We start from the raw sequence: 18225 nt of genomic DNA, 5'->3' as shown, positions 1-18225 counted from the left end.
TCTGTTTTGGATATCTGTAAAATTGTGAATAATTTTATTTATTTACCTTAACCTGGTTTGAGATTGAGTATTAACAAGGAAGTTGCTGGATACCTTCTTCAATTTGTGTATGCCAGACAAATTGCTTTGTTCAGAAAATAAAAAGTTTGGCATTGGAAATTACGGCCAGTCTGCCTTCTTACCCAGGGATTCCACTTACCTCCTGGCTCCTCCTTTCTGCTGCTTTTCTTCCATCTGTCAGTATGTTAACATCATGTAAATGGTCGTGGTTGTGCATTACCTCTCATACAGTGTTCCAGGCCAGGCAGAAGCTGAAGACTGGACAGATTGCCTTTCTGTTATCCACAGTCTGCCTCCCTGTCCCTCTTTAGTAACTCTCCTTGAATGCATCTGCTTCATTGAAAAGTAGACACAGTGTTGACATAGATATCTAGAGAATCTGTAGCTCAGAACCATCCTCCCCCCCCCCCCCCCCCCCCCCCCCCCCCCCCGCTTTATAGCTCTCTTTCTGCTTTCTCAGAGTAGAAAAAGAGCAGAAAAAGAGACTTAGCCTATCTTGGACCTAAATGTAAGTTTAAATTTTGTCATAAAGTGATCCAGCTCCTAATATCAGAACTACTCCGGTTCATAACCCTTGAATTATAAGACGTTTGTCCTCATATCTCTGCACAGTAAATATGTATAATGCTTAGTAAGTCTGAACCATTCCCAACTGAAAACCTCCTGTCTGGGCTCTTTTTTTCTTTGGTAGCTTTCCCTAAGGCACTGACCTTTTTTGTGCAAGCTATTCTTAGTTGAAGTGGGAGACTGCTATTCACGTTCTTGAATGACTAATAGAAGCTCAGCTGAATGAACGGTCTTTCATTCTGTTCAGACTGCTTTTCATCTCTTCAAGTTATTAGCTCTTGAGCATCCATCCAATCCGCAGTGCGCTGGCATGGCTGGATTCTGCTGGCAGCAAGAGACTGTTACCTTCAGATTCAGGGTCTGTGTTGACATGTTTCATTATTGAAATACTTTTGTTACTACCATGCTGAGACACTCCTTAACAGTTCTTCATCATCTGGCAGCATGAATTCTCATAATTTGAAGTCTGTAAACTTGCTCGTGACTATGTATATTCTAGGCAAATATCTCAGTATATCATGAGGGATGCTTGTCTTTGATAGAAGACACTACCTAGTCTTTGAAACTGAAGCTACATAGTAACAAGTTGAAACTCTGTGCAATTTTTAAAATTTGTATGGCAACCTTGAAGGGAGAACCAAAAAAAGCTTTGGGGATGTGGTAGCAGACATACATTAATAAACACTGAAGTGCAAGACCAAGACCCTCTTGTAAGAAAGCTACGATCGTAAAGGATTGGTGCATTCATCAGCAAACTCATCGTGGATTTGCATTCCCGTTGTATTGAATACCCTGATGAACAAGCTGCGTTGCTTTGTGCTCTGGACAGCAAAATGGGAGGTTAAAGTTACTGCTTTGGCATCTCTTTTCAGGGACTGTGATCCCTGAGATGGCCTTGTCTTGCATGCAACTAGAAGGTGCTGAATCTTCTGCTTTTCAGCTGTCTGCTGTACAAGTTCCCTTTCAAGGCTGCTTCTTACACTTTGAGAGGGAGGGAGTCTTGTTTCACAGTCTGTCTCATTCATCTGATACTAACGCTGTTGATCAACATCAAGCAGGAGCTAGTACTGAGAAGAGATGATTTCAGGGTCGTTTCTACCCTCACTGCATAATCTGAAGTCTTCATGTTCTTTCTGGACCTGTTGATGCAGGACTGATTCTGGGCTGTCTCATGGTCAGCACCCTTTGCCTGGTGCCCTGTGTGCTGAGTAAGCCTTGGTGTTACAATTGAGCTATGCCCCTTGGTTAAAAAGGTGCTAGTTAGTAGCTGAAACAGAACTTACCTGGCTGAGTGGTCCATGTTTTCCACCTCAAAGGTGTTCTCACCTGTCTGGTTAGCTGTACTGATGGTACTAGTCTGCCTGCATATAATGAGGGAGTCCTGTTTGCTTAGCTGACTGCTGGGTTTTGTGTGTGTGTCTTTGGCTCATGAATTGTTTGTTTGGCTCATTATTCCCCAGTAAGTGGAGCCGTGGTATTCTTGTACTCTGCTCTCCTGGAATCCTCAAAGGAGCTTCTCTGGAGCACCAGCTTGATGCCTGAGCATATTTATTTTCCTTGTATGCAGGAAAGTTAGCAGAATTAGGGCTGCATAGTGGTGCAGACAGCTGTTTCAGAAGTAAATGTTAGTCTCGGCAGGGTCTTTGCTTGGGTTTGGTTTGTTTATGTGGTTAAAAATGTGTGCTAAAATTTCTGGTCTTTTGCACTGATCTTTCTAGTAAGTATGATAAAAGAAGGAAAACTAAATTGTGAGCATAGGGATGGTAGCTCCTTCAAAAAGACTAAATTATCTGTGGCCTGTGACATACCACTCACCTCATCTCTTGTCTCCCTACCCCGTATCTCATCTCTCCTCTCCATACCCTCAAGGCTTTTCAAACTCAACATCCAAATTTAGCTCAATACCTAGGGGGCGGGGAGGTGTTGTCAAACTGTGGCAGATGTTTCTGCCTTAAGAGCTTCAAAATGTTTAGTGTTTTTTTGTTCTCCAAGAAGTAGTAATAAAGCATCAGTTGCAAGCAATAATGATGTATCTGTTAGAGGTTGGCTGAGATACTTTTATCACTTTGATGGAGCAGTTCTGTTTAGCTATACCTTAAAAAAAGAAAATGACACTCAGAAGCTCGTGTTTTTTCTCAACAGAATCACAGGTCCTTTGCCAGCCTTGCAACTCTTGGCATTTTATTAATCTGGGAATAGGAAACAGGCGGCGGGAGGGAAACCCTAAAACTGATCAAATAGAATATAATTATGCAACAATTATTATTTATTGGAAAAAATTGAGCAAGAACAACTGAAAAATTATTTATTGAATCTTGATTAATTATTTATTGAATATTGAACTTTTTTTCTTTGGAAAAAAATTTAAAAGATTCTCTGTTGAGCTCCATAGGACTATTTTAATAAATTTTTATATGGTTGCCCTCATCCTGCTTTTCAAGCATCAAGGTGGTTTAACTACATGTGTGCATATTGAAGTACATGATTTTAGTTAAGGGCCAGCTGTTTAATTTTGATTATGGCTATTGTAAATTGCTAAGTAGCTACTGGCCAAAATAAAAATAAACCCAGATGTCTAAGCATAATCTGTACCTTGTGATAGGACTCTCCTTTGGTTTTGACAACTCCCATAACAGTTGTATACTTTGGGTAGCAGCCAGTAATTTGTCTAGATTAATTAAAATCTAGTCTTTTCCTCAGTGTAAGTGTTAAATTCACTCTTACAGATTTAGAATTTGTCATTGTTTCTGGAAGATGTTTAAAAAAATATCATATGCAATGTAATCATTAGAGTCTTATTACTTCCTATGCAGACCTTTTCTGTAAAATCAGATTAGTATTTTTCTCGCATGTCTGCAAATTAAAGATTAAAAAATTGCCTTCCTCTGTAGAGTGAAATTGTTAAGAAAATCCCTGTACTAAAGTCTTTAGGATAAGGTTCTGCATTAGATTTTTGGTTTTATTTTTAAAAAATGCAGTTGGATTTGGAGATAAGACTTGTCATTTTGTTTTAAAGCCTTTGAAACACTATAAATAAAAGTAGCTATAAATGACATTGGAAGAAAATATTCAGTAAATTATTTTGAGATTTATTATTAGCCCTTCTATAGTTTAAAAATTTTACCTATCCACTATGTATGATATCGCATAACTGATGTGCCTGTATGCATTGTTTATCTGTCTAGCTGGATGGTACTGTAAGTACAGGATCAAAGAAATAATAAGTGAATGGAAGAGACTGGAATCTTGGACAGAAAGAAATGTTGCAGGCTTGAAGACAGCGGTGTAATCTGCCTGAGGGGAAAAATATGCAACATGGCTATTTAGTAATTTGTTTATGGTAGGGAATAATTACTTTAGTGGATGAGAGGAATTAAAAAGTCTGTGAACTAGAGGAAAAGAAAATCAAAGTTTATCTTAAATGCTCACTTAGGAAAAGATATTTGTGGTGTGTTTATTGCTGCTTAGCCCACTGATCAGTACTTCAATACAGTGCAGTGGCACAGACTTTTGGGATTCTTCTTTTAAATTGCTCATTGAGACATAACCAAACAACCACAAAATGGAATCCTCTGAGGAAGACTTTTTTTGTTTTAATATTTGTCTGCTTTTGCTTAATAGCACATATTTTAAGAGATTGGGAATTAAATACGTGGAAACTAATTATGGTAATCTTGTTGCCAGGGTCTCTTTGCATTGGGTGGCAAACTGTCAACTACATGGCTCTGGGGGCAATGGTCAATCAAGGGCATGGGGGTTCAGGTGGTCTTCTCCTTGATGCCACTTATGAGGGGAAAGGGCTCGAGGATCTTGAGGACTGGGCAGATCCTATAGGTCAACAACTAGTTTTGCAGCTGTTGTCAGCAACAGGGTTTAGGTTTCTGTGGCGATGGGAGCCTCTTTGAGGCTCAACAGCTGCTTGGAAGAGATGCGATCCATCTGACTAAGTGGGGCAAAATCATCTTTGCTAACAGGCTGGCCAGCCTGGTGAGAAGAGCTTTCAAAATAGGAAAGATGTGGAAGGGAGATGAGAACCTACAATCAATCACGTGAGGACTGGGATGATGGGAAAGAGCACATTCTCAGCAAGTTTGCAGATGATACAAAACTGGGAGGAATGGTTGACACACCAGAGGGTTGTGCTGCCGTTCAGAGTGTCTTCAGCAGGCTGAAGAAATGGGCCGACAGGGACATCATGCAGTTCAACAAAGGGAAGTGCAGAGTCCTGCCCCTGGGGAGGAATAACCCCGGGCACTAGGACATGCTGGTGGCCGACTGGCTGGAAAGCAGTTTTGCAGAAAAGGCCCTGGGGGTCTTGGTGGACGACAAGTTGACCATAAGCCAGCAATGTGCCCTTGTCATAAAGAAGGCCAACAGCCTCCTCGGCTGCATTAAGAAAGTTGTCAGCAGGTCGAGGGAGGTGAACCTTCCCATCTGCTCAGCCCTGGTGAGGCCACATGTGGAGTTCTGTGTCCAGTGCTGGGCTGGCTCCCCAGCAGAAGAAAGACATAGACTTACTGGAGTGAGTCCAGTGAAGGGCCATGAAGATGATTAAGGGCTTGGAGCATCTTTCATAAGAGGACAGACTGAGACAACTGGACTGTTCAGCTTGGAGGACAGCAGGTTCAAGGGATATCTTTCCAGTGTGTATTTTTACACATTGGAAGGAGTAAAGAAGGCAGAGACAGACTCTTCTCAGTGATGTCCAGTCAAAGGACAAGAGGCAGCGGACACAAACTGAAATAACTGTAAATTCCATTTAATCAAAGAAAGCACTTTTTTTACTGTGAGAATGGCCAAACACTGGAGCAGGTTACTCAGGTTGTGGACTCTCTATCCTTGGAGACTCTTTAACCTGACTGGACATGGCCTGGAGCAATCTGCTGTAGCTACCCCTGCTTTGAGCAGGGCAGTTTAACTAGGCAGTCTCAAGAGGTCCCTTCCTACCTCCACTACCCTGTGATTCTGGGAGTCAGAGATTTTTCCGAATAGGGTGTTCACTCAGACTTCTCTGCTAATTAGACAATGGATGAATTGCTACATTTGAGAGGGCACAAATTTCCTCCCAAGTTTTTGTGGATTGACACATGACATCCAAAATTAGTGATGCTTCTGAAGATCACCGCATATTTATATTTATGCAAGCATATACATTGGTTACATTATGATAATATCATTTCAAGAAATGCTTGAATGTAATATAGGGACTTGAATTTGAGTCTTCCACACTGTAACTGTACTACATCATCTTTTTTGTTTCTGGACACACTGGCCACAACATCATATGTACCAATAATGCTGAGCTGTAATGTAACAGTGTTGTGGCAGTTCTCTTCAACTAATTTTTAATTAGTTCTGTGTTGATGACTTTCATAGATGGGCAGCTTGTTCTCTCAGGCAGGCTCTTTTCTGTTACTTTATCTGTTGTGTTAAAGCTGTAACTTAGTTACAAGCTCAGGCACAGACCAGCCCTTCATCATAGTTTAGAGGGATTTATATATACACCTTAATTAACGTTGAGGATTTCTGAGTGCCAATTTTGTCTGCAGCCCCCTGATTAACTGCCTTCTAGATAGCCAGAGAAAACTGTCTCAGGGATTTCATACTTCACTAAGGCAAAGGGAAAAATAACCCTTTTAAATCCTGGCGTATTTGTTACACGGGAATGGTGGATAAATATGACCATATTAATAAAAAATTATAGTTCTCTGCCTTGAAAAGTAATTTGGACTTTGAGACAGCTGTTTCATTTAAAACAGTCGTCCACTCAGATGCAGAACTGAGAGCAAAGAGAAGTAGAGAATTATCACTGTGATCTGTTTCTTTGGTTTCATGTACTTTACAGGAGGGTTGTGGACCATCTTCAGTGTAAATCATCATGGCTAAATGGACACAGTATCTTGCCATGTTGAACTTCAGTTTCAGGAAAGATTTCAGCAGCGTGCTTTGTTCTGTGTTGTCATGTTGCCTATTGGAAGAGAAATTAAAATAAATGTTATGAACTCTCAGTTTAAATGCAGGGGGATTTTTAAACATATCTTTCTATCTAGGTACACAGACCAAGACAGTTTAGTGTTGCTATTTGGGAAGCTGCTGCAGACATCAGGTGCTTCAGTGCTATCAATCAGCAATGGTCTGCCAGAAAACATCAGCACTTTCTTTCATAGTTACCTTTTATAGTTATTCTGTCTCTCAAGTAAATTAAAAAGTTAAGATGTAGGAGGAAAGTTCTAAAAGTTTTCCTAAGCTAGTGATTGCTTACTGCGGAAGTACAACTATCATTGAGTGTGTATGGAAAGGTGCATAGAAAATGGCTGTATGCTTCCTTCTCTCACACTGGAGAATGATCACTAGTATATGTAGGCAATTAATGTGTTTTATCAGCTACTGCTTTAATTAGTTTTGTGGCTTTAAATTCAAAAGGTATGCTTTAAAGAATATTTATTTATTGCTGTGTACTTTTTGAAAGAAGCAAAATTATTGAACTACAGCATTCACAGTCAAATGTGACATGATTAGACACAACAGATTCAGTAAATCTTAATATTCCAACTTCGCCAAATAACAAATTTGTAGGCCTGCCAGTTGGGCTATATTAGTTTCCTGGAACAGAACAAGGTGCATGGGAAAGGGCTGGCTGCTTTATTTTATTTTGTTTTTTTTCTAGGGAGCAGGGACAAATTTCTAACCTCATTGGGCTGCTCTTTCAACCTAATGATGTTCCAGCATTTGAGTCCTTCAAATTCAAGCTATGGTTGGATCTAGTTCAAAGAAAAGCAGTTATGTTGTATGCATTTGTCTGGTCCGTAGCCTGACATATGGGATGTGTTAAACTGAGGTCTAAGTGCAATGATAATATCACCAGCACAGTGCAATAATATCAACGTCAGAAGCATGGACTAGTGAGTTGCTGAAATTTGGAGCTGAACACTGCCTCACGTCCCTGTATTTTTTTAACCCTTTTTTTAAAGAAGTGACATTTTGCTGATGTAGATTTATATTGCCCTTGTCCTCAGTGGTGCTTCTGCTCAGCTGTGGTGCTGTCAATCACTGTGGAGGACTGACTTTTCTCTGTCATTCATGCTTTATTCACAACGTATTTTTCACTCGCTTCTGTCATCAGGCTTCTTGCCTTTTGTGCTTGGTTACCCTCTGAACGAGTCTTCCATTCATACTGTGTTATTACAGACCTCTGCTTGAACTTTCTTCCTCTCCTTCCACATATATTATTTGACTTTTCCACTGTGACAGGGAGTAAGAAAGGAAACGACATATTGCAGACTCAGAAAGAATTATACTCTTAACTTCTTCTCGCAGAAGAAGTGTGTGTTTTGGCTCTTGAAAATGAGAACAGAGTTTCATACCAAGGGGAGGCAAAATATCAAATGTGTTTCTGCAAAATGTATCATAACTGCATGCAAATTGAACTGGTTCTTCTAAGGCATTGAGTCCTCCCAGGTGGCAGTGCCTGTATTTGCTGCTTCTCCCTTTGCCTTTCAAAGAACTTTCAAAGAGTAGTAGTATTAACTCCAGGAGTCAAAGAGCAACTACTCTAGTCTAAAAATCATAGTTCTGTATTTGTGTCTAAGTAAGGCTTGCAGGTTTTTTTGGTCAAACTTCTGTTTTTTAACATTGCTCACTTGCTCACTGAATTCACGCGTGAAAGAACAGCAACAGGTTGAAAAGGCAGCCTCAGAGAGGTGGTCACTATCTACAGAACCTTGCAGACCCTGCTTTGTTCTGTGCATCCCCCATACTGCCAGAGCCCCTCCCAGTCCTCACTCTGTGCTCCATTCCCTTCAATGGGATGTCTCAAGGGTCACGGTTTGCAGGCTCCAATAATTCTCCTTCTATCCTAGAAAGTTCTAGCTGGATCTTTTTTTCAGCATTGCCATCGCTGGCTTTACTATCAGCCAAACTCTGACATGGGTCTTGATAGTGCTATGGCACTTGCACATTGGAATTGCAAGCAAATGTATCACCTTTAACGTCTGGGGGCTTGAGGGTTCAAAGGCAGGAAACTTCATTTGGTAGATGCAAAATTCCTTCAATGCTGATTATTCTTTGAAAGATTTCCCTGAAACAAAGGAACCGAAATTCTTGATGATGATATGACTGTTGGCAATACTGAAGCAGGTTTTGTGCAAATATCTTGTCCTAATATATTGCTGGTAGCCTTTAGTTGTATGCTGGTGTCTGTCGTGGTTTAACCCCAGCCGACAGCTAAGCACCACGCAGCTGCTTGCTCACTGCCCCCCCACCCCTGGGATGGGGGAGAGAATCAGGAAAAAAAAAACTCGTGAGTTGAGATAAAGACAGTTTAATAGGACAGAAAGGAATGAAAAACAATGATAATGATAATAATAATAATATGACAATAGCAATACTAAAAGAATTAAACTATACAAAGTAAGTGGTGCACAATGCAATTGCTCACCACTCGTTGACCGATGCCCAGTTAGTTCCCGAGCCGCAATCCCCCCTCCCAGTTAACTCCCCCCAGTTTATATACTGGGCATGATGTCATATGGTATGGAATAGCTCTTTGGCCAGTTTGGGTCAGCTGTCCTGATGGTGTCCCCTCCCAGCTTCTTGTGCCCCTCCAGCCTTCTTGCTGGCTGGGCACGAGAAGCTGAAAAATCCTTGACTTAGTATAAACACTACTTAGCAACAACTAAAAACATCGGTGTGTTATCAACATTCTTTTCCTACTAAATCCAAAACACAGCACTATACCAGCTACTAGGAAGAAAATTAACTCTGTCCTAGCCGAAACCAGGACAGTGTCTTTGGAGGTGAAATTTTGAGCCTATGCCTTCATTTGCGACACGCAGAAATGAGCAGACCAAGGCCCTTCCTCCTCAGTTAGCTTCCTGGCAGAGTGGCATGTTCCTTCTGCCAAATAACACTAGGAAGATTGTAAATTTGTTATGGAAAGTCCATTAATTTTTTACTTTCTCTCCATCAAACTCCTCCACCCATTGTAGGTGGATGCACTGAAGACAGTTGCTGGTGTAAAATATGTAAGCTCTTTTTCTGACTTTAGGATGTTTGCAGTTCTGTCATTTTCTCTAAAAATCGCAGACTCTGTTATTGTTTGTTGTGGAATGAAGCACTTGAAGTCGAATAATGCTATCTATATAACATTAGGAAACATTATACAAAATTAGGTAACTGGTCTCCTCCCTACAGTCCTGCTCTTGAAACTGGTGAGTACTGTATAATTCAGAGGAAAGTGGTACCTTCTCTCTCACTACTGTTTTCTTGATGACCGAATAAAAGGGAAATATGCACAACCGGATCACAGTATTGAAACTTGTAGTGGGCTAAAACACTGAGTGTTGGAAGCTTTTCCTTATATGGAATTATATGCTGTCATCCTCCTTTAAGAACTGTTTTTGAGCAAATTGCCTATTAAAGTTACGTTTAGATAGTTGAAATGTTCAAAATTATCCTCAAACTCTATAGGAATTCATGAGCATGTATGGTTGTATGGAAAGATTATTGAAAAAGACATTTGCTAGAACTGGTAATGGAAACTGGCTGATCTCAGTGGGGCGCATAAATTATTTGCTACACACTGTGTCTTTTAGACTAACTTTATAAACTAGGATGATGTGTTTGTATTCCTATCAGGTTTTAAAGATTTCTATACAGCATGTTATTCTGTTTAATATCTCACTGTTGTTTATTCCGTTTTAGGGAACTTTCTACAATTCTATTAAGTACAACAAGGAGAAAACATAAGCAAATAGTGGGTGTACAGAAGTAACAAAACCTAAATGTTTTATGCAGAAAAGCTTCAACAAGTATCTCCTATCTACGAAGAACGAATCAAATTTTCACATTCTGTGACATTGCAGTACAATCTTGGATCAAACCACACATGCTTTTTTAACAAAAAAAGCCCTGAATGATACTATTTGCACTGACCTGATGATGTGGAAATAAAATATTGAAAGGAATACCGTTATTGTTTTCTTTATTCTTCGGGTTTTGCTTCACTGAATGGATTAACTAAAACCAATAAAAGGTTTTATTCACAAAGCCATCACTACAGGATTAAAGAAGCCTTATAGGCAAAACTTGTTCATATGAAATGAGTAAGACCTAGGGTACTAACTGGGTTTCATAGTAAGCATAAGATTTTAGAAGTAGAGAGGGGAAATACAGCCACACAAATCTTGTTATCCTCATTGGGCTATATGATTAAACTGCTGGGATCATACTGAAGAGGTACATCTGTGCTATAGTACAGCTGCCTGGATGTGAATCAGGGTTCCAGGTCTATCATTCTTACTAGTATTGCGTAGTGTTTTACTTTGCCAATAGTTCTTTTGAAGGTTAAGAAGCTAATCATGGCCAGTGTGAGAATGGCACAATTGAACTGCGTGTTAATGGAAGACAAATACTGCAAGTAACGCAGGCTGATTAACAGGAAGTTTATTTGGCAAAGATATTTAAAAAATGAATTTTGCCATGACCAGTAAGTTCCTATTAAATCACAAAACAGATTCCAGTCCTGCTGAAATCAAGGGAAGTTTTCCTGTTGACTTCAGTGATATAAAGATTTGGACCTCCTTCGGATTTATCTTCCAATTTAAGATCATTTTTCTGATGCTTACTAAATGTTCCCCAGTGTTTATACGTTAAAATATGTTGCCAATTCAAATAGCGTTGTCTCGTACTGTAAAAACTAAAATAAAATATTTGTTTTGGCGTCTTTGTAAGTGGAATTTTTGTCATGTGTTTAGAACTTATTCTACACTGCTAGCTGCACGTAGGAAATGTTCCTTGCTCTTCTAAAAACATTTTTAGTACATGTTTAAGACATTAACTGTAACTTTATGGATTGGGTTTCTTGCTCAGTGGTTTTACACTACAGTACGAATCTAACTCTTAATCATGACCAATTGTTTGAAGTCCTGCACATCAGATTGTTTTTGCCTGTGAGACTATAATTTTGCCTTTAATGAAAAGATTGTCATTAATAATATGGTGTTAAAGTTTTAAGTTGCTAACCGTGTGGTTTATTCCCTCTCTGTAACAGGAGAGCTGCTTGTGAGCTAACGCAAGCACCTTTTTGATTGTTTCTCACTGAATTACTTCTTTTATTCGCTGAGTATCTCTGCTCAAGATCAGTTTATTTCTAACAATGTACTTGGCGATTCCTGTTAGTACCGCCTTAGGTGTTGGTATCCTTTGTTGACTAATTTATGTAATGGACCCTGAAAAAATTGATGATAACAGTTGGGTTGCAGCTTACTTCACTAATCTGCAGGTTTTTTACTGTATTCAGGGATGTGATTTTCATCCCTAAATGGTTTGTGATGCACGATGCCTTTTCTACTAACACGTTTTGCTTTGACTTGACTTTCCTACTTCCATCCTTATTCTATAATCAATCTGGTGAGGAGTTTGCTATTTTTATACTTCAAACATAAGCTTGTTTGGTGTACCTGTGTAACATCACTCATTTGTTTTCCCTCCCTCCCTCCCTCCCTCCTCCCCATATTCCCCTAATAGTGGAAATATGAATCCACTATTTCAGCAACCTTACTTTTACAGTCACGCCGCTACTTCTGTGGAATGTGGCAATTCTGTCTGAGGTTATGGAAACCTCTTCCTTTCTCTTACTTCCATTCCTGTCATTTTCTCGAACTGAATGTGGAAGTGAAGCACTTTTGTTTAGGCTTCTCAATTTCTTAAGAATCTGTATTCCTAAAAACCTTCCTGTTGGCTTATCTTGCAATTTGTGTCTAATCTCTACTCCTATTTCCTCTGGTTGCCCCATTGGTTAGCTAAACCTTAGAGACTATTAATATGCATCTCTGCTAATTCTCATCAGGTCTTTTCTGTTGCTTTTTTAATGGTCTTTTATTTTTGTATACTTCTCCATATATCTGTAAGACTAAATCTTTATGTGGTGCTAGTTCTCATAGAGACTGTGAATTTGAATCTGAGGTCTTTGCATTTTACCTTTGCTGTATTGAGTACCTCCTACTTACATTTAATACAGCATATTCAGTTACCTTCAGTTTTACTCTAGACTCCCAGGGTGAGATACACTTCTAACTTCAGAATTCTACAGTGGCAGCTAACGAAGTTTTTCTACAGAGTTGTTGAGATGTATAGAAACACCTGCTTTTCTATGGTGACTATAAAATGGGTCTTGATAACTGTTTTGGACGCCTGCATCTCTCGGTAGCTCTCTCTGCATTGTCTACACCTAAGGTTAATTGTCATGAACTGTATACTGTGTATGTATATTCTTGAGAATGAAAATGAACTGCTGGTTTGATTGTGTTATACGACAGTTAATTTTTTTCTTTCTGAAGTACTGTATTTTTAGAAGCAGGATTTCTTTTTCATGGGTCTCCCAACAGTAATTTTGAACAGCTTAATAAAAGAACTGAAGTAGATAATGGCCAAACTGTTCTATTACTGAATTTAGGACAAATATGTTTAGTTATTTTGCTTATTTTTCACTTTGCCCATGGAAGAAAGCTTTAAGTATTAAGCTTAGCGGGAGGAGGAAGGTATACATTTATTGAGTTACAATTTTATTGTTGAATTAACAGTATTGTTTTCAATTTAATGACTTACAGGAAGCCTGTTTACCTGTAAAACTCCAGCAATTGCAGATATTGTGATACTGGTAGATGGTTCTTGGAGTATTGGCAGATTCAATTTCAGGCTCGTTCGACTGTTCCTGGAAAATCTGGTTTCCGCTTTCAATGTGGGATCTGAGAAAACAAGAGTAGGTAAGGTGCCATATTTTTTTCTTAATATTTCTGTAGCAATGTAGAAATTTCATGATTTCAGGATAGTTAACAACTTAATGCTACTTATTTGTGCAAGATTCATCCTCACCTGGAACTAGCACTTCTATCATAAGGGTAATGCTGCTGCAATGTTTGTAATATTAATTCCTCACAGTTTACTGTGATGCTCAGCTTAAGTAAACTCTAATGCAATGTCAGTGGAAAAGAAAAAACAGTGGAAACAGTCTTACTGACTTCAGTCAGCATTAGATCAAACCCTTGCAGTTTAATTTTCGGAGGAAGAATGTGCCAATGGATGGCTTTTCTCATGGTTTAAACTGGCTCAAATGTTATGTTTCTGCTCTGCTACTTATATTTTAGTCTGTTCAAAAGCATACTAAATAAAAGTGTTCTTCTTCAAAAAACAATTTCTTGGAATCTTACTAAACTCTGAAAAAGTTGTGTACTCCTCATTTACTTTCCTTAGCACTTGAAAGAAAGGCTTTGAAAATAAACTGAGGAGTTGCCACTAAGAACAACTTTATACTATTTTTTTGGCATCAAGTAATACAGTTTTTCTCGTATGGTAGCAAAGCTACTTATGGTAAGCTTACTATGGTAAACTGTTGGTAATCAAGTACATAAAGTGTAGGTACTTGAAAAAAATGCTTTATTGTCTAATGGATTACCTGAATTTCTCGTTCTTTAGGTCTTGCACAGTACAGTGGTGATCCCCGAATTGAATGGCATTTGAATGCCTATGGCACAAAAGATGCTGTTTTGGATGCAGTCCGTAATCTACCGTATAAGGGAGGGAATACATTAACAGGTACAGTGTATGTTTTAGCTTTTGCCTTTTATTAAAAAACATATTCTGCTGCACAGACTAAGAAGTGTTAGTGCTTATTATGAAGGGTAAAAAGGATAGGGTTTTTGCAGCTTGCTAATGGCTTTATCTAATGTCAGTGAAGTCTTTTCTGAAGGGCTTGTCTCGTTGGCTTCACTGGGAATCTTTCTGATCAGGACAGGGTCTCATAAAACAAAGTGTACATGAACTCTGGAAGTAAAATCTTTTACCTGCTAGGAAGAAAATGCAAAATCCATTCATAATGTTCATACACAGAGCTTTATTCTGCAGAAGGAAAGAATGTTGTTTTAATATCTGACAACTGGCAATAGTAACTTTTCAAATGATCACCTGGGGCTTTTAGATTTCCATTGACCTTTTAGTAGTTAGAGCACTAAAACCCCAGAAGACACTTAGTGATGGATAAATGGGGGGTGCCTGTCAACCTGGGAAAAATACAGTCTCTGAATACAATTCCAGTATCATCAAAGCAGCAGTTAGTAATATTGGCTGTCTTGCCAGGAGAATGATATATCCAAAGACCCAGACATGGCTTTAAGTAAATTGCTGCCTTCCTTTTTTTTTTTTTTTTTTTTTTTTTTTGGCAGGGAGGGAAGGGGAGAAAGAATGTGAAAGATTCTCCTTCTCTTCTGCAGCAGCCTTCATTTTGGTAGAAGGAGTGATTGCAGTGGGACAAAGCACAGAAGGACTCTAGTATGATATTACTGTGAGGCAGCAAGTAGTAAATTATCATGAATATTTTATATGGATATTAGAAGAAGGTGAGTTAGGAACCTTTGCTGTGGGAGACTTAAGAGAGTTTTCAGATAGGATCTCATTGTGATGTGTAAGTTTGTCCTGAGGTGGTGTTGTTCTTCCTTCCCTTTAAATAATTAGCAGTTATTAAAATCAGATTCTCCCTAAGCTTTATTTAAGCTTTTCTTCAGCTCGTAAACTGGAAAGAACAAACAAACAAATTGAAGTAAGATTGTATGTAGCATGGGGATTTACTAAGCTATCCAGGGCATGTGCTTTCATATATAGGTAGAAGGAGAGGGGACTTCCTATTCTAACTTTGTAGAGTAAGAAAGAAAAGATGATGCATTCACAGGAAGATCAGTTTAGGTTTCCACAGCTGGTTTAAAATACATTGATTGATCAAAAGGCTGCTAAAGATGAGTGTCACCTTCTCTGTAGTTTACGTTGCTTGTTGGAATTTAATCTTCCGGTAAATAAATTCTTCCTTTATACTTACTTTTACATTAAAAGGTTTCTCAGGATTTTTAAATTGAGTGGAAAGACAAACACTGTGAAATTAGCAAAATTAGTGGACATTTTCCCTCCTAAAGTCTTCTAAAATGTTTCCTTTTTTAGGTCTTGCCTTAACTTACATTTTGGAAAACAGCTTTAAGCCCGAAGCAGGTGCAAGACCTGGAGTGTCTAAAATTGGTATACTGATCACTGATGGGAAGTCCCAAGATGATGTTATCCCTCCTGCTAAAAACCTACGAGATGCTGGCATTGAGCTGTTTGCTATTGGTGTGTATTCTGCCATAGCCATATGTTGTGTCCCATTATACTCTGGTGTATTTGTATCTGTTGCCCTCTATATTAAGGAAGTGTTCTTTTCTGTCTGTATCCGGTTAAGTATCATCATTAATTTAAATCTTCTTTAATATGTTCTCCAATTCATTGCTGCTATAACTGGAATTTAGCAGTATACATGGATGCTACATTATCAGGAGACAGCTGAAAAAATGCCAGTTACACTGGCAGAAATTAACGTCTTGAATTAACATCTTAACAACAGGGCACTCTGTAGTTGGTCATTAAAACTAATAGCAAGAATTGGATTTTAGTAATTTTTTTATCAATCTTTGTGCATCCGAGATTTTTTTTCTTTTTTGTTGCACGTTTTCTTTATTTTTCTTTCCAATGAAAGGTGTGAAGAATGCAGATATAAACGAACTCAAAGAGATTGCCTCTGAACCTGACAGCACACACGTCTACAACGTTGCTGACTTTAACTTCATGCATACCATTGTTGAAGGTCTTACCAGAACAGTGTGCTCACGAGTAGAGGAACAGGAAAAGGAAATCAAAGGTGAATAAGAAACAAGACGTAATGTAACTTAATATGAACTTAGAGCTACAAATCCTATTCCAAATACTAAAGATTTGGAATACTAAATTCCAAATTCTAAGCTGTCTTCTGGCACTTGACTCATGCTGTATATTCTCTTGCTTACAAGAACATACATTGTCAGGGAAGTTATCTTCCTACATATGTTTTATTCTTGCTTTGATATCTTTGGTCTTTTGCTCTCTGTCTTTGATAGTGGTAAATATTATGGTATTTGGTAGTACCAAAAAATACAAAAATATACATTCATTCTGCTGTAACTATTTCCAAGTGGTGGGTAAGGAAAATTTTTTTATAATACACAGGTTTGGGGATGAATTACTTTAACAGCTGCACATTGAATTGTTATGTTTGTGCTGTGCTTTCCATCTCCTGACTTACTGTTTTTATTGTCTCATAAGTTGTCAAAATTTTCAACTATTAAGATGGCTTTGTCCCTTCCTGATGATGGATTTTTTTTCTTTCTTATTTAATACACAAAAAATATATTTCAGAGCATAAAAAAAGATGGTGATGAAGAAAATTGTTCTTATATAAAAAAGCCTTCTCTGACTACAATATTTTTATGCTTTTCTGAACAAAAGAAATGGCTATGAAAAAATGTCGCAGTTTGCCAGAGAAACAGTCCTACCTGAGGAAATTCTTTCTGAAAAGCTTCAGTGGATTTTGTTTGTATTGCTTGGTTTGTGATTCTGTGATAACACAGAAATGCTGAGTGATTTTTCAATAAGCTTGTAATATATACCAGTAAGGAAGGCTGTCTTCCGCACATAGTTCTACCTGTGCAATGAAAAAGTGTGTATTAGTAAGGCTTCATTCCATCTTTTTCCTCTTTTATGAAACTGGAAGAAATACAGAATATTAGCTGTGTCTTGTGGGGGGAGTGAGCAGACAGTTGGGAAATTGAGAGGGAGAGGATGGAAAAACCATAGAGAGATGAGACATCTTTGTGGAAAGGAATGATTGCCAGAGAAGATGACCATTCACTACATCTCTTCAATCTGCTGACAGGCAGCATATCAGTTTCCAGCCTGCAGAGGAGCACAGGAGATCACAGCTGTGTATGTACTTGGATGTTTTTCGTGACTGGGAGGAAAGCAACCTGAAAAAAAAAAACCAGAAAGAAAGGGCTTGAAAGAGTGATGGGAGGAAGGACAGGAAGGCTTAGTTTTGTATTTTTGTCTCTTTCATATGAAGGTTTATGAAAGACAAGGGAGGCTTAGTCCCAGTGAAAACTCCATGTGCAGTACTTAGTTCTTTGTTTCCATTGAAAATGACCTAAATAAATGTGCAGTAGCCAATTATTTGATTTTCTGATGAGGAGCGATCTTTGGAGCTTCAGCAAGTACAACAAACCAAATCATTATTTTGCAGAGGGGAATAAAAAATTTGTGTTGTCTCTAACCTAGGAACAATTGTTGCTTCACTTGGGGCTCCTTCGGATTTGGTCACATCTGAGGTAACAGCTAGAGGATTCCGGGTTAGCTGGACCCATGCACCAGGCAAAGTGGAAAAATACAGGGTTGTGTACTATCCCACTCGAGGAGGACAACCAGAAGAGGTAATAGGAGGAAAAGCTTCCCAGAAATTTTTAATACAACAGCGAGAACTAACCAGACAGAAAATCCATGGTCTTATTTAAATCTACCCTGAAATTCCCTATGTGGACTCTGAAGCCCACTACAGAAAGGAGATATGGTCATATTGGATGGTGGTGAAGGTTAGGTAGTAGCCAGCCTGCTTTTCTGTCATGTAATTTAAAGTAAATGTGCTATAACAATGAGCACTTTTGTGGGGTGGGGTGAACTGCCTGCATTTTGCTTACACATACTGTTACTTGAACC

At 38.7% G+C, this 18225-nt stretch overlaps 1 protein-coding gene across 1 annotated transcript in view; it reads left to right on the top strand.

Annotated features, from left to right (window-relative positions):
• The window catches only part of COL14A1 (collagen type XIV alpha 1 chain), a 126927-nt gene that overhangs the window by 24421 nt on the left and 84281 nt on the right, over window positions 1-18225 (top strand). The window contains exons 6-10 of the mRNA XM_050915839.1: window positions 13236-13391; window positions 14101-14220; window positions 15613-15777; window positions 16181-16342; window positions 17791-17942. Coding sequence (XP_050771796.1) covers window positions 13236-13391; window positions 14101-14220; window positions 15613-15777; window positions 16181-16342; window positions 17791-17942 — 755 coding nt within the window. The remainder of the gene's footprint in view (window positions 1-13235; window positions 13392-14100; window positions 14221-15612; window positions 15778-16180; window positions 16343-17790; window positions 17943-18225) is intronic.

The sequence above is a fragment of the Gymnogyps californianus genome, chromosome 2 (assembly GCF_018139145.2).
Source record: "Gymnogyps californianus isolate 813 chromosome 2, ASM1813914v2, whole genome shotgun sequence".
Classification (NCBI taxonomy): Eukaryota; Metazoa; Chordata; class Aves; order Accipitriformes; family Cathartidae; genus Gymnogyps; species Gymnogyps californianus.
This window is presented reverse-complemented; position numbering and strand designations above follow the sequence as displayed.